This window comes from Gasterosteus aculeatus, chromosome 4, assembly GCF_964276395.1.
Source record: "Gasterosteus aculeatus chromosome 4, fGasAcu3.hap1.1, whole genome shotgun sequence".
NCBI lineage: Eukaryota > Metazoa > Chordata > Actinopteri > Perciformes > Gasterosteidae > Gasterosteus > Gasterosteus aculeatus.
In genome coordinates, this window is record NC_135691.1 from 5,071,377 (window position 1) to 5,088,182 (window position 16,806).

Sequence of the window (16,806 nt, forward strand, 5' to 3'; positions counted from 1 at the left end):
CGTCATGAACAGTATGTCGTGTGTTACGGATAAAATGTTATGCAGAGCCAATGTGCATGCAACATGTCGAGTTACACATTAAAGCCATGGTATGTTAAAAAGGAAAACAAAAAGGAATCAAGAGAACCAAATTTACTTAACTTAGCACCCATGAGACAGAAGTGATGCAGTAAATGTGAGACAAGCTTGCAGCTCTTGATCTTAATGCGAGTGAATTCTCCATCACAGGTTAGGCCATCCCAGGTGACAAATTAAGACAATTTCAGGGGGAAATGCGACCTGAGAAACCAGAGGGAGGAAGAACAAAAAAAAAGGGCACACAAACACAGAGAGCGGGGCTTCTGCGAAGGACGTCAGATTAAGCTCAAGCGCACAGGGGGTTGGTACTTCATTCAGGGACCACTCATATGTGCGGACAGCTCCCACAGATGGCTTTGCATTCAGAGGCAGGCGAGATCGGAGCGGACAGACGAAAATGATCTGAAACAAAGAGTGATCTACACAACACCCACCACAAAATACTCAGAGGTTCAAGGTTCTACTCATCTTACGGTTAAGATGCAAAGTAGTAGGGCTCCATGGCCAAAGAGAATATGCTAGTAAAGCATTGTCGTTACTGTTGATTTGAGGTTAACATAAAGCCAGTTCCAAGATGTCAGTTTGTCAACTAAAACATTGCAGAAGTTTATTTTGACAAAGGTAAGCCAACATCTTACTACATGCTCCAGGTTAGAGGACTTCACTCGTGCTTGAACCAGTCTTGCACCTGATGTCTGTGAAGAGAAGTGTAGGGATACACCCAACCAAAACACAAGACGACACTAAAGCAACACCGTTGCGCTGCATCTCAGACTAAATTAAAGCTGCACAATGCGCAGCTTTCCTCAGCTACTTAACATTTGGAAAAGTGTCGCACAGTTGCGCGACTGCAAGTAATTTGGAATAGTCAACCTGTCACTTGCACAGCTGCGCAAGGACGAGCAGCTGAGGGCTAATCGTTCCAGTCTACACAGAAAAAAAAACCTGACTCAGTTTGTTCAAACTGCGTGTTGGTTGATTTCAACGGGCAGAGGGTTTCCCGTGCGGTCCTAGGTAGACTGCATTCTTCCTTTGGTATGTTCTGTAAGAGCAAAGAGGCAGACAAGAGACACCCCTAACCCCCCCTCACAGTATCGTAGAACTGACCATTGTTATCCTTACCCAAATGCTTTACTGCAGATAACGTTAGAGTCAATGAGGGCACATCAAATCTTCTCGTTATCACAAGACTCTGGTCGAGAAAGCACAACAGTGCTATTTCTACAGTCAAGTATAGCAAGTTGCTTTCATGTCAAGAACAAGGGGCAGTTGAGCCCAGTTAAGATAAAGACTCTTCTTGTGTTCAGAATTTTCGGCTTTCCAACATCAATATCTGATGGATTCCACTTATCTGCCTTCAATTTCCACTTTGAAAAGGATGTCATTCAAGCCCTGGTCACATCCGTGCTCTACCAAGCTCCAAGCTTTAGACATACCTGAAAAAGCACAAGAAAAGCTGCCCCACACAAGGCCCCCCCAAAAGAACAAATGCATACCAAAAGTGTATTCAAATCACAACAAGCTATGCATTTATTACGCAATAAGAAAATCCTTTACAGATAGTTCACTCATTGTATTGTCAATACAAGGCATAGCAACTAATTGCAAAGGAATTGCAATGGAGGGTATTTAGCCAGACAATGAATGTTAAGAGAAATATGAACACGTTTAGTGACCTTACGTGATGCTTGCTGCGCAAGGAAACTTGTACAAACAATGAGTTAGGAGAGTTCCTGGTGGTCTCGGGTATTGGAAAGCGCACAGGAAGCACACTGAAAAATGCAAAGGACACAAGCCACTCCCCACAATACCCGTCCAATAATGCAGTACAGAACTAGATTACTTTCATTACAGTACTGCCGTAATAAGGACAACTAGCACTATGAAGACAAGTCATATTAAGATTCAAGAAATTTCCCCAGAAGAACCTTCAAATACCGCAGGCCGGGACGCGACGGATTCCTTCCGTAAGAACTGTAGACGTGGACTTGAATGTTGATTTTTCAAGGACAGGCCATAATACTTAATCTGTAAGAGTCACAAATACACAAGCCCCTCCCAACCCAACAAAGCAAATCCTGTACAGAATTCCAATGACTCGTAGTAAAGAGACTTGTTACCACACTCCCTGGAAAAACAGAGCTTCCTGCTACACCAGGAGACTAGTTTTGAAGTTGCTATCCTGCGGGGCAAAAAGTCCACTTGAATCTTGTTGGGGTGCGCCTGGAGGTTTCTTATTCAAGCCATTTTGCGTTGGGCAACATGGAGCTGTGAAGTCTAGGGAAGAGACTGATTAACGCCCCACAACCCCCCCCATCCCACTTCCAAAGTTATGTGCATAAAACCCAGTTTACAACACATTCCAAAGAATCTAATGGATGTATTGAACAATACCAAATACCTTCCTACATCTCTTTAAAGCGGGTGTGAATGATCCCGATCCTCCGCGATATAAAACTTAAGATGAGCTCAACTTGTACCAAGTGGTTAGAATTGGGGGGAGATTCTTTTGAAGATCAGCTTTAGGGGGCCATGCCTGTGGAAAGAAAACTCGAAACACGTTTTAAATGCCCCCTCCCCCTAACCCCAGTTCTTCTTTTCTTCTTTATCTAGGATTAACTATCAAAACATGACTCCTTTTGATGGCAAAATGGACTAAACAGTATGGGAAACGAGGAGTTGATGTACAGGATAGTTACACCCACATGTACATTTCATGCATTAACTCACTGCTCGGGTTAAGAGGTAGATGCAGCTGATCTGTACCACTGATGAGACGCTGAAGTACTGAAGATTGCAGTATACACTCAACCGTCCGGACAGGAGACCATCCACTCGCACACGCCAATGCTGAAAGCTTCTTTGAGGAGGACCTATCGGACGACAAAGGGACTGCGCCTCTGCCTCCGGCTTGGGGGGGGAACTAGTTGTGATCGCAGGGAAGGGGGGAGTAGAAGGTCCGACATGATGTTCCTCTCGCCAGCACACTACGACGGCATTCATCACAGCAGACAGCACCACACTCAAGTCAGCGCACAACGGGAGGGGTGACCACGGTACACAACGCGTTACACGGCTTGCCTGAAAAGAGGAAGAAATCTGTGCGAGAAATTGTGTTCTACAATTGCTTCTGGAATAATAACTAAATGCCTGTGAATGTGAGAGATACCGCTGCCCAATATACAAACCACCGCCTCGTTTTAAACTTGAGAAGCAAGAAGACACTTGAGCCCCGTCCCACCCTCTGATCACTGGCTGGCTTGCTCTGGAACTGCTGCAACTGCTTCGGCGATGGCCACTCTGCTGCGGTTGGCGGCGTTGCTACCCTGCACTGCGCCTCTGGCTCCCTCTGGTGTACACTCGCCGCTGTAGCTGCCTCACGCTCTCTCGGGCCCCTCTGCTTCTCCCGCCACGCCCACTGGTCCTGCCTGGAAACACTGTGGTCCGCCCACGCCCTCTGGTCCTGTCCTGCCTGGCTCCACACACTGGTCCTCCCGTCTCCCATGGCCCCGCGCCGCTCTGGTCCTGCGATCTTCATCTAACTAAGTCCATTTCCTCCCCTTGACAACTCAGTCCATTTCCCCTCCCCAGGAAAAAAAAACAAAAAAAAAAACTCTTCTGTCTTCTCTAGGCAGCCAAAAAAAAAAAAAAAAAGGTGATAACTTAAAAGGAAAAAAAGGTCTACACTGTCTTCATTGTGCTACAACTAAAGCTCTATTTTGGTTATTTGAGCTTTGGTACCTTGACAACTGGTACGTTTCTCTGGTCTACGGAAATAAAATGTGAAATAACGTCAAACCAGAAAAATGGCCGTTATAAAAGATTAACTAGAAATTACTGAATAAAAATTAATTAGCCAGCCTAGATGACGGTATACATCGAAGACACAAGTCCCGGACCTCATACACCATATTTAGAGTCTACAAATACGATCGCCGTGACTGATCCTTTCCAAAACAACCGGGTTTCTTTGTCAACTACTCGTTCCTCAAATTCCGTTGGCTAATTTCCCCACTTAACTCTTCCCCTTTCACACGGCGACCCTTCAAGGTTATCCCTGGCTTTCTTAGATATTATGCGAACAACTTGAAACTATTTCTGTCGCTTTTTATATTTCATATTTTAAGTAAGGGCTATCGCGATCGACCATTATCTCATCTTCATTGCGCACAGTTTAAACGATTAACGTTATTAAAAAGGTTTCTCTTAGCACCAATATTGTAGCCTAGCGGACACAGCTAGCCTGGACGCAGGTCAAACCCTAACCACTCCCTCTAGTTGCGTCACGAGTCGCTCGAACCAACCAATAGCTAACGGTTACAAGCTGCCACGTCATGGCTACCAAAATTAGAAGCACCAACTTGAAATGGCTCTATCGTCGTTATATTGAAAATGAACCAGAACATAATGTTTCTAGGACAAGTCGGGATATTGTTAACAAGTTAACAAACTGTTAGAAAGTAACTAACGTTTTAAACTAACGTTACCAACGTAACTAACGTTAGTGAGCATAAACTCGGCTCGCGTGGCCCGCCGTTGACCATACAACGTCAACTCGCGTCGAGAAAATAGAAAAAGCTAACGCCGAAATCGAGATGATATGGAGGGTTGATTAGACGAGCTACCCACTGAAACATATTTCAAAAGAAAACAAAAAGGCTGTGCTTAAAAAATAAAATAGATCAACGTTCAAAAGGGTTGAAGCTGATCGTTCGATACAGGGCCTACTGCTCTGATCACACCACGACAACAAAAAAGTATCAAGTAAGTCAAGTAAAATAGCTTAAACCGAGATATTCTCGCCCATAACAAGTGAGACTCGCAGACAATGAAACAAAGAAAACAAGATTGGTTTAACCTGCCCGCACGGCACCAAACGAAGTCGTGGAAAATGCTGTCTGAGTTGGAATGGCGTCAATAGTGGTATTTATACTGTTTGGGTGATCCGGCTCTAGCGAGAGAAGATATTCATCCGGAGAAAAAAGTAGTTCCCACATTGAAACTTAAACGCTTACAAAAGCTGATTCTGGCCTTAGATTGAAGCTCAGAACAGAACGTTGATTAAAGCAAATTACTAAATTAGGCTATACGGCGATATTAATGATAAATAGTGTAGTTGAAAAGAAATAGCTGATCCCATCTAAATTGTCTCGGTAAGACATAGATATTATTATGCTCATTTTTTAATGTTGTCTGCTGACTCCTATTTGGAAATATACGATACGCAAAGTAGTTCAGTAATTCAGAGTTAAAATCCCATGATACCTAACAGCCCAAACAGCTGACGTCACAGTAACGGCTACGCGGATGAATCTTGCCTGCAACACTGTCCAAAACCGGATCAAACTGGAATACGGTTGTATTGCCGGATCTCGTTCCCTTTTACTGCAATGTTAGGCTACTTTTTATTGATAAACTATAGAAAACTGCACACTCATCTCTCAAAACCTGGATGGCTTATGTTTAAGAAGCTATCATCATTTAGTGATTCTCTTGGGTAGAGTAGGTCATTTGAAACAGTTATCCTGGCAGTTATTTTCACATCAAATGCATCACGTAGATCCAATTTTACAAGCCTCCAGTTTGTTAGTTTTGTCTTTCATGTCCAATTCAACCTAAGAAGTGAGAGGTTCAGTATCAGTGTTAATGTTGGCTGTTGGGTCTACGTGATTAAACTAGAAATATCCAGAAACACCCAGTGCCAGGCAACTGTGTTGCTAGGACAGGGTGGAAAATTACCAGATTGAAAGGAGAAAGCAGGAGTTATTCTACTAACCAGCAGAGGGCGCATTATTTCTCCTCCCCGCTGTCCTCTTGCTGATTCCCAGCATTGTGGCCTGGACAAGTCTGGGCGAACCTCCCATGTTATATTTAATTATCCTCGCCTTGATAGCTATCGGTCCTGAAGAGCGGGGTCTAGATACCAAAGTACTGTATGGTAATCTTAACCATAATTTGAGATACACTATTCAAAAAATAAACCCAAATGTCATAGATAAATTGGCCCGAAATATAAGAAATTATTATATCCACATCTAAACCCTTTGTCTCTGGTGTTTTCTCTCTGACTGTAGGAAGTTAGGTTCTATAAGTCTTTCAAAGAAGATTAACTTAAAAAAACAATATTGGAGTTGATTAGTACTTAAAGTCATGAGTTGTGCAAACATTCACTTATATGATTAGCTGCTTAATCCTAATAGTTAATTCAATATATTCAGATTTTAAACTGTTAATTAATAACTCAATATTCTGAAAACACTCGTCGGGAAAGACTAAGATGTACACCCTTTCTCATTTGTGGATAGACGCTTAGTGTGTGAATTCTAAGGGTGGGCAGGATCACTCACTGTGATTGATCAGCTATGTGGGGTGTTGTCCTCTGTATAAGTTTCAGGCTCCCCCAACCTCAATGAATGGACCTTTGTCATGTTGATAGACAAGGAAATACCCGCACAGATTAGAAAAAGAGGCCCCCTCTGTCATGTGCTGGACATGCCACGCCAGGCTTTAAATGCTATAGGCTTATAAGGACCATAGTGTGAAACCTGCTAAGCAAAGACATTATATAGGTGTTGTTCTCAATTTGCATTGAAGGCCTCTGTGATTGTGTTAGAAGCCATGGAGCGTATTCAACGGAAATGACAACTGGAAAGTGTTTGGAATATGAAAGCTCTCTCAGATGTTGTGAAATTTACAGATACAGCACACAAGCACACATCAAGAAAACTAAGACAGATTATTAATGAGACAACCTGAAAATGAATAATGTTTCGGCCAAACGTGAAATGAGATACCTCAGAAATCAAAGCGACTCGTCACTGTATTTATACTAATTCCATAACAGTCTTGCTTATGGCTTTGCAGCATTAGAGTTCCTTTTTCAAGACCCAGTAGGAATAGGTTCTACAGTAAACATCGTATGACATAACCTTGGTTGGCTGACACATTTGAACCAAGGTATCTATCGTCATATCGCCCACCCATCCTAAATGGGCTCCCTTAGAACTCAGCCAGATGGAATCAGCAGACCTCTCAATGGGGGCAGCTTTGGGAAGTTCAATAGCTTTGGTTTATGCTGATCTCTGCTTTTTGGAAATGAAAACAAACTAAACAAAAAGTGTCATAGAAGATTATAGAATAAAACCATGAAGCACAAGGCAGCACAAACATATGGGAAAACCTTACTTCTGCCAGCTACGTATACCGGTTGGTTAAGTGAACTATATTATTGATCCTTTTCCGCAGGGCTCGGTTCGATTGTCTCTCTCTTTCAACTGGATCAATGAGTGCCCAGCTGTTACATCAGGCGTGATGCAAAATCAAGCCACCAACGCGGAATTCATACCCTCCTGCTCACAAGCCAGGGTTTTATTATGCTGCGGCCAGTCACAGAAGAACTCAAACTCAGAAACAGTCTGACTACTGGATACCTTGCTAAAACCCTTGGAGAATCAACCCTTTTTTGAGAAGGACATTTTTTGAGGCCTAAACTTCTTATTATAGTTTGGATTCTGGTTTATTTTTTCACGAAAGTTCACCACATGCTGGAAATCTCTTCTCTTCTGTAGTCAGAAACAGCAGCAGATTATCGTCTACTCTGAAGTAGTCATTTTTTGACATTGAAGTTATAGCATTTTAGAAAAACAGATAATTAGAAAAAATAAGCTAGAGTACAGAGTTCCCCATCAGTGCCCCTTGTCGACCCAACCAAGACGGTGTCAACAGGCTACCACCAGTGAGGAGACGGCTGATGGAGAAGTTTTTTAAGCCTGTTCGCAGCCCTTCTGGCTCGGACGAGATCAAGCCGCGGAAGCACCATCACCGACACCAACCTCCCCTTCACCAAGAACCTCCGTCACACAGGTACGTTGCTGCATTCCCATCTGACAGATTTACATTTACTTCTAACAGTCAAGACATCTATTCTATTTTTATTTTTTATTAATATTTTTTAGTAGAAACCACACTTGAAGGCATCTCCATTTCAGAATAAATATATAGATTCTGGTACAAATGTTGAAGTTATAAGTGTCTGCTATTTGCTATAACATACAAAACAGCTATTATCAATAATTATATCCCTGTGTCCTCGTGTTGTAGGTACACATTGTTTGATGAGTCTGACAGAAACACAGATGAAAGCCACGGGCACCACCATCACCATCAACATGGTCGCTTTTTCCCTGATAGCCCTCATCATAACAGCCCTCATCATGACAGCCCTCATCACGACGGCCATCATCACGACGGCCATCATCGTCATCCAACTCAGCAGTTTCACCACTGCGAAGAAGATAAGATACTGTACAACCACAAAACACCTGTAATCCTCTCTAGGGCCTCTTCCTCTTCCCTCTCTTCATCCTCGTCCTCGTCCTCTTTTTCCTCATGGTACACGGAGGAAAGTGGAAATGATCCATTCTCTCTCCGTCATGCGGAGCAGCCACAGCACTCCCTGTCCTGCTCCAATATCTCAGATGCGCGCAGGGGTTTCAGGGAGGACGCCGGTGGAACACCCATTGTCTTTGCCACCCTAAAACACAGCAACAAGGACAGTGTTTGTAGTGAGATACACGAGGGTGTACAAACGAGGGGAAAGCGGGGTTTTGCATCTCTTAACCGAGGTCTCAGCAGAAGTGAAGAAGGCCTCCTGCAGGGTAACGAAATGGATCTTGGAGAGGAACAGTCCAGAGTACAACACGCCCACCAAGGGCACCTGTACAAGGCAGCTAGTTTGAACCGAAGCCTGGCATTCAGTGAGGAGGACTTTCTGTTAGGGGTCTCCAAGGGCCCCAAAAGAGCTGTGTCCTCCTTTCAGCTACCCAGCAAAGGCATCCTCAAGAACAAGCAGCCTCACACAGACATTCGCAAGGCTAAGTCAATGGAGGTGCTTTCCCCAAGAGTCCCCAAGGGGCGAGGTCCTGGTGGACAGAAAGGGAAGGGTTCAAGCGCTCAAGTGGCGCAGGCCAAGGCAAATTTTGTGCAGGGAAAGTTGCAATTCTCAGCCTTTCTAGATGAGATTACAAAACAGGTCATAAGTCCGTCGGCTCTCACTATCTTGGGTGTGAGCAATGACAAAAGTAGCAGCAAGGCACCGGCCCAAGCTCCAACACCTGGCCCGGTCAAGCCTCAGCTCCCACCCAAGAAGCACAGAAAGAGCTCAGGGGAGGACAGGGAGCAGCGGCCGAGACAGGAGAAGGCGGCTCGCGACAACCCTCGGAAACAATCGGACTGCTCCCTGCCTGACAAACTGATCTCGTATGCGGCAAGGAACCACCACGGTAGCCCCCCGCCTCATTATTACCCCAGTTCACCCAGCCAAAATGCTCCCCAGGAGAGCGGCCGCAGGGACAGGAGGCCGTCGCCTACCGGGGGCTGCGCGTCGGGGGACAGGTATGCTCGAGGCGCCGCTCACCTCACGGATGGCACGAGCACCAGCCCGGAGGACAACCAGCCAAAACAACGGCGCCAACGCAATCAGCAGCCCGCCGTCTCCCACGGTCAATACACGCAGCACTTTGTTCAGCAACCGCCTCAACAGGTGCCACCCGGCGCCGGGCACCGAGGGCCCGCCAGCCCGCCTCCGTCCTCTGCCCAGGGTAAGGGGCCGCGCATCGGATCCGAGTCTTCTTCCACAAAATCGGATTCGTCGAGGACCAGAGACGAGGCCTCCACGGCGACGAGCCACAACTCTGAGCAGAGTAGTCGCCACCAGTCACATGTGAAACAACACAGGGTGAGTTTACTGTCGTTAACGAACACGTTGGAGAAAATTGTTGTTGACAATATTTTAAACCTATATTCATAGGGCTGGATAATATAGCAAAATTCATCTTTTTTTTTACTCATGCAGTAAACACATGGTTTGTGTGAAAGAAATAGTTAACAGATGAAAAGTACTATCTAGTAGTATTTGATCATAATCCCATTTTCTGAGAGTTTTTTGTGTACCTATTTAAGATTTTCACCAATTGATTGTTTATCACCATACTCTAATATATAATTTAAAAATATGATTCCACTGAAAGAAAATAAATAGTTGTATTGAATTAAAAGCCCTCATATACATAAATACAGTTTGATTATTTCCTCATAGGTCATAATAAGTGACAAATATGTAATGTTATTGATAAATAATATGCCTTGATTGTTTTAAAGATATCTGGTGATTATAGAACCTTCATTAAATCCATTGAAAACCAAGAAGGGTTTTTGTGAAAGACATGAATCAAATAGTGTCATATGGTGCTGTCATGAGTCAGTACTGAACAAGAAAGATGAATCATGAGTCTACCTAGAAAAGGAGTCAGCCATGAAGCTCCTGAGGGCAACACGGGGTGCTGAAGGGAGGACGGAACAGGAGGAATGTAACGAATGCAGTGCTGCTCCTCTCTTGCAGAGGCGGTGAGCTGAGTCACAGGCCGCGTGCGACGTGCTAAATACAACGCATTTTCAAGCTGAGTCATTCCTCAGCAATGCAGCAAATGCTGGTGATGTCCTTCTAGGGTGGAGAATTTGTTTGAAGCTACCCGACACCATTTGAAATGTATTTTAGTTTTCAAGGCTCACCTACCACGTGCTCTTTGGCTCTATTGTCAGAGAAAGTAACAATGACACGTCTACTTAGACAAACTTTATCACGAGCAGGGCCGGGTAAAATGTGAGAGTGAGCTGGTTGGACGAGTATCACGTTGCCCTTATGTAAGAATCTGCTTAGTCTGCCACTCTCATGTACTGATGAACTCCAAAAGCATTACATCACATTTCTTTTTTTCCATTTGGCCACTGTGTATGATTTGGTCTCACAGAAGCTCAGTGAATTGACATGGACATGCACACAACCACACACATAGAAGGGGGTGAAGCACTCATCGATTCTAGTATCCACGTCCATATCCGGGAGCATGTCCACCATAACTCAATAATTTATTCCATCTGTTGTGTCCCCATTAATGGACTGATGACCCATCCTGGGGGTGTCCTGTCTTTTACACAAAGGCACACTCCTGTAATTTAGATGAATGGAGGCATGTGATGCCACCTTGCCTGAACCTCACCGCATGTTGTATATGGACAGTGATGTTTGGCGCTGTTTGGGCTCTCTCCAGGCGTTGTGAACGGTGGAGAACGTGTCACCTGCGTTGCTCTTCGAGGTATTAAAAATGCCCAAAAGTCTGTGGCAAAACAGGACGTTGTGAACACTCGTTGATTACACGCTTTGAAAAATGAGCCACGCTAGTATAATATTCTAGATTACCAAATGTCTTCTGTATCTAATGAGCACTATGCGCTGTTCTCTCACTCTTCCTCTGTTCTTTTCTCAGGACCAGCTGTGTGATGACGAACATTTCCAGTGAGTGAATACGTCATACTTGCTGCCTTCTCACTTCACATTTCTCTCTGTGTCATTCTGTCCTCTCTGTGTCTGTCCATCGGTCTGATGGGTCGGTGGTTATTGATCACACTAACAACCACCTTCTCTCTCCGTTCACGTTTTGACAGGGAGAGTTGTTATGGAACTGATTTATATAACCATCTCTTTGTCATTAGAATTGAAAAAGCATGTGACGGAGAAACTTAAGGAAGAATAATATAAGCAACACAAAGAGGGCTTTTAACATTTAGACTACTAAATACTCCACTCTCCGTGATTAGAAAGTACTACTAACAGCAGAGTTTGCAAGGAGGAAAATATATAACTTTGCTTGAGCTTTGAGCTTTATGTGTGGATGTCTGATATCAACATAAGATTTTTACAGTTTAAAATAACAAAAACATTCAGAAACATTGCGACGATGCACAATGAAGTGACTAAAGGAAGGTATGTAGTAAAAGGTCTCATCTTTAATATTACTTTACGTCATCCCTGCCAAATGACTTCAGATCTACTGTATACATTTGAATGTATGTTAAAACTGAACATTTTTTCTAAAATACCACTATGATAAGGCAATGCCTCTCAATACTTTTTATCTTCTGTGACTAAACTCCATTTCCCATGGTTCCTCTGTGTTCAGGGCGCTCCAGGAGGAGAATACAGATCTTCACCAGAACTTACTGCAGACGGTGGTTTGCATTGAGAGCCTGGAGGCGGAGTTGCAGAGGACCAGGGACGAGCTCGGCCACGTCAAGGAGAAATATAAAAGGTTCGGTTTCATCAACAGAACAGAATTCCACGCGCATTATTTATTTACCTCGTCTATACCTCATGACTTTTATGCACAAATAAACATGGAACATTCCCCCGCACATGTAGTATGATGCAGTACATCACATGAATATGTCATATGAACACATATTGACTGCAGAACTAAAACCATTGAAGTCAACCTATGCCTTTACATTACAGTTGTATAGATTAATGATCGATGGAACAGAGATTTTGGTTCTGCAGGGACCTCGGCAGGGACACACGGCATCTGGCATGCCCCTTCACACTCCCCCTGCCAGGCCTGTATTTATCCACAAACAACCACTGCTGCCTACCAGGCACGTACAGCACTGCGACAGACTGGAGCAACTGGATTGAATGGTCACCTCACACTCGCCTCCTGTTGGGTGTCAGTTGTTGCATATTTGTTTGGAGGGTTTGTGTTTGCCATTTGGCCTCACAAGCAACTGTCTTTAACCCTAGATTAAAAAAAAGTAAACAGTGAAATGGTGACAGGGTGCTATGTGTTATGAATAAATAGTGATGGTGTTAGGTCTTTATTCATGGTTGCCATTTCTTCTTTCTTTCTTTGTGTCTTGTAGCCTTCTAGAGACTCACACTGGGACCAAACAGACCAACAATCGGCTGGGGGAACACCTGCATATAGCGGTGAGAACACCTGCGTGAAGCCACGGGGCAGAGTGACAAAAGAGGGTCAAATCTGCAACCTGATTCACTGCCTTACGAATCACGAGCTACTCTCATGTACATCTAACCCCATTGTATTTGTCGGTACGTGTTTGTGTGCAGTCGGAGAGCCTCACGAGTGAGAGGAAATACCTGCAAAACCGCGTGTCACAGCTGAGCTCAGAGTTGGAGGACGCCCACCAGACCATCGCAGCCCTGGAGAACATCAATGTGAGCACAGTGTCGCCTACTGGACATGCATGCACACTTCAGATAGAGGACATTTTACTTTATACATTATTGGGATGACTCAGGTCTCTCCTGTGTTTAGCTAACCCATTTCATAGTTTTACATGTAATATTATGAAACCACCTCACTGTGCCCATGTTTTAACCACACACGTGTACCTTTTTCACTTCTCTTTGTTATATCTATTTGAGCCTCAACACACGTTAATTCAAGATGATAAAAATAGCCCTGAACCATGAAATCAAGATATATCCTTACTTAGATGTGTGAAAGCTTGAATTCATTAATGTTACCCAAGGGACTCAGAAATAGAGGCTGTGTTCCATGTACTGAAGTACAGCACTTGAGTGAGTGAAAAATAGTTGCACACACAACAACCTGTTCACGAAGGGCACAGGTAGGTACGCATGTTTCTAACTATAGGTCAAACAAGTATTAGCAAACATTTGAGGTAATCAGCACTGAATGAGATCCAGTGAAACCTCTGTGTCTCGCCCTCAGGTGCCGTGCTTGATGAAGGAGTTATTGGAGAAGCACTTTGATTCAACTAATGCCATGCAGAAGATTCTGGCGACCTCTGCTCCAATCGGCCATTCTGCCACATCCACAAAAGCAGACGCCCAATGCCACGCGCCTAAAGAGGAAGAAGCTTCACGTGATTGGCGGACAAGATCCGAGGCCGGGCCGCAGCGGGTCACAGCCTTCATTCCGTTTAAACAGGTGGCGCCAACTGCAGCATCTGATGGGCCTCTCCACGGCCAGCACGAATCCAGCCACAGCCCACCGTTCTCCGTAGCTGACATCAGCACTGCCATCTACCAGAAAATGGCTGCCAGTTATGCAGCCAGACCAAAAGCTCTCTATCCCCGAAGCCAACAGCAGCTTCCCCCGGGCAACAATCACGCCGACAGCCGTCCAAACCTGCAGCAAGCCCAAGTGGCCGGCGACAGCTGGGGTGGGAATCGCGGGGTGAAGGTAACGCTCGTGGAGCAGGATGTTGTGGAAACAACCTCCATTACTGCCCAGCAGATCCTGGATGATTTCATGAAGCAGCTGCAGCCCTACGAGGAGGCGGGTGGAGGGACGGAGCAGCAGGGTGTGCAGGAGTGGGCGGGCGGAGCAGAACAAACAGGCAAAGTGGCAGAATGAAAATGTCGTCCAACAACATGGCAGAATGAATGTATATATTCCTATCTTATTGCATTGATATGTGTTTGTATTTATATTGGCCAAATGTATTGTATATATATATATATATATATATATATATATATATACAATATATATATATATCCCAAATACCAGGTAAACACTTATTGGGGCTGGCAGGGATGGGGGGAATTTGGAATTTTGGCTTTAAAGTTGAGGACTTTAGAGTAAATGCAAAGAAATTCTTAAAAAAAAATAGTAGCAATCAAATTGAATGCCAAGGTAGATGTATTCAAGTATGCTTGTTAGATATATTTCCATTTGTGGTAACTTCAACAATATGCAATTTACTGTGTTCCCTTAAAAAACACCCTGTTCAAATTATTACATTTTTTACTTATTTACTAATAACCAGGCTTGACATTGTTCCTTTTTTGTGTTCGTGCTTTATACTTAACTGGCATTTAGATCAAAAACTGCAGCGCAATGCCTCTAAGGTTAAACATTTAAAATGATTAATTGATTCATGTGAAGTAGAATTAGCATAGAATTAAAAAAATGTAGATGTAGAAATTTGTGTAAATATAAATTCACACTGTGTACATAATATAGATGAAACTTGGTGGCCCTTCCATTCAGAAATGATCAATGTTGTTTGTTTCTCACCAGTGTCCACTTTGCTCCATGAATTATGCAACTATGAGTACTGCTAGTCCATTCAAAATGTAACTGTCATGACAGTTGTTGTTCCAATAAAGATAATCATCTTAAATGAATACAACATCTCAGATTACTGCTCATTATTCATCATTTCTGGTTTGCTCTCTTCTGGTTGATTGAAGTAATCCTGCTTTATTTAATATGGAGTAAGCGTGACTCTTCTTAGCCACTTAACATTAGCTGGACTACAAATGTAACATGCACATGCACTTTAAGTTTCTTGTAGTTGTGGATGAGTGTTTGGATGGTTGCATCAGCATTGACCCGTCTATGCGAGTGTCCTCTGCTTCCGCCCACTATCATCTGAACAGGATAAGTGGAAAAAGGAGACGGATGTTCAAATATATTTCTCTTAAACCAACATGTCGGACGGAACTGATCAACATTCACATCTCTGCCACTAGAGGGCTGAGCAGGTTTACTCATTGCGTCAATGTGAGCTCGTGTCCGTCAACCTTACCATTTAATAACAGACAGAGATTTGATAAATAGTAAAGTGGGCAAAGAAACTCAGTGGATTGAGTATTGTGTTTAGTTATTTGGGAGAGCCGGGGACAACAGAGCGGCCTTGATCAAACTACAGCTCCGACTCAAGCTGTCATAAACGTTTATAACATTTTAATCCCATTGATCCAGACCTGCCAACCTCCCTCCCTCTTGCACTGCATACGTAATCCCACAAGTCTCATTTTACTGTACATGAATGAGTCACTGCTACTGTCATTTTGGGGACTAAAGTCAATTAATTTCAGCTGATAAATTGGTGCACCATCACTATTCACTATTGTGGGCTTCCTCTGCTTGGCATGAATTTGGATTGAGGTCTGCTAGTTGGGTGCAGTATTTCCATCTTATTCAATTATTATACTTCTGTGCTACATTTCAGAGGAGAATACCGTACTTCTAATTGCTTTCATTTATTTGACAGCCATATTTAAATGTCCATTCAAACATCTAGTTGAGGGTCCTCAACAATGTTCTCATCCCGACTCGTCACATACTGGTCAGGACTCTTTGCATCACTTTATAAATCAAGGATTAGCCCCACGAGTTACACAGCCTAGTAAACTATTTACTCGCTTACCATCATCACTTACTTAGATTTGAATTTAGATTTCGTATAAACAATGCGACATAAGTACAAAAAGCAAGTCACAGACATCAACAGTGCAATTCCAGAATGATGTCTCTGGTTTATTAGTCGCTTCTCACATGGTTTCATCTGAATAACTTTGTATGGCACAACGAAACATATCTAACTTTTTTTAGTTTCTATCTTCTCTGATCAACTTCATCGTGACCCCGTCAGAATTCTCGTGTGCACCTTTAGGGGGACCTGTGCCCCAGGTTCTGAACTAAACTGTGTATGAAGTACATCTCCACCTGCTACAAGAGTAAAATACTGCTCACTGATAGTAGTGTTACACTGTTGTATTAGTTTCACCAAAGTGAATGATCTGAAAACTTATTTTCATGTAAGTTGTTTAAAGTCAGACCTGGGATCTTTTGGGGACATTGCAAACCATCTTCTCTTATATTACTGTGTAGTACACAATAAAAACATGTTTTACTGCTAAATTAGATTTACTTGATCTCGTCTTATTTCAGTTACCATTGAGCCTCAGTTAACGGCGTTCATATAATAACTCGCCTAATGAGCCTCAGTTTGCTCTGTCTGTCATAACAGTCCATCCCACACGATGTGTCCATCAGAACAAGTTTGCTGATCACACACTGGCCTGCTTTCCCATTGGCCTCTGGGCTTTAATAG

At 43.5% G+C, this 16,806-nt stretch overlaps 2 protein-coding genes across 2 annotated transcripts; both read left to right on the forward strand.

The window, feature by feature from the left end:
- Positions 1-7,323: 7,323 nt before the first annotated feature.
- Positions 7,324-10,000, forward strand: LOC144406118 (uncharacterized). Its single transcript, XM_078100558.1, has 2 exons — positions 7,324-7,941; positions 8,179-10,000. Exons 1-2 carry the CDS (start codon positions 7,829-7,831, stop codon positions 9,884-9,886), a joined length of 1,821 nt encoding a protein of 606 aa, XP_077956684.1. The 5' UTR covers positions 7,324-7,828; the 3' UTR covers positions 9,887-10,000.
- A 1,236-nt stretch (positions 10,001-11,236) lies between these two features.
- Positions 11,237-15,098, forward strand: LOC120817688 (uncharacterized). Its single transcript, XM_078100559.1, has 5 exons — positions 11,237-11,431; positions 12,096-12,224; positions 12,832-12,898; positions 13,040-13,147; positions 13,668-15,098. Exons 1-5 carry the CDS (start codon positions 11,355-11,357, stop codon positions 14,313-14,315), a joined length of 1,029 nt encoding a protein of 342 aa, XP_077956685.1. The 5' UTR covers positions 11,237-11,354; the 3' UTR covers positions 14,316-15,098.
- The last annotated feature ends 1,708 nt before the right edge of the window (positions 15,099-16,806 follow it).

Coding starts and splice junctions, on each gene's coding strand:
- LOC144406118 (XM_078100558.1), top strand. CDS start 7,829: ATGGAGAAGTTTTTTAAGCCTGTTCGCAGCCCTTCTGGCTCGGACGAG. Junction 7,942..8,178: donor CAAGAACCTCCGTCACACAG/GTACGTTGCTGC, acceptor CTCGTGTTGTAG/GTACACATTGTTTGATGAGT.
- LOC120817688 (XM_078100559.1), top strand. CDS start 11,355: ATGAGCACTATGCGCTGTTCTCTCACTCTTCCTCTGTTCTTTTCTCAG. Junction 11,432..12,095: donor TGTGATGACGAACATTTCCA/GTGAGTGAATAC, acceptor CTCTGTGTTCAG/GGCGCTCCAGGAGGAGAATA. Junction 13,148..13,667: donor CAGCCCTGGAGAACATCAAT/GTGAGCACAGTG, acceptor TCTCGCCCTCAG/GTGCCGTGCTTGATGAAGGA.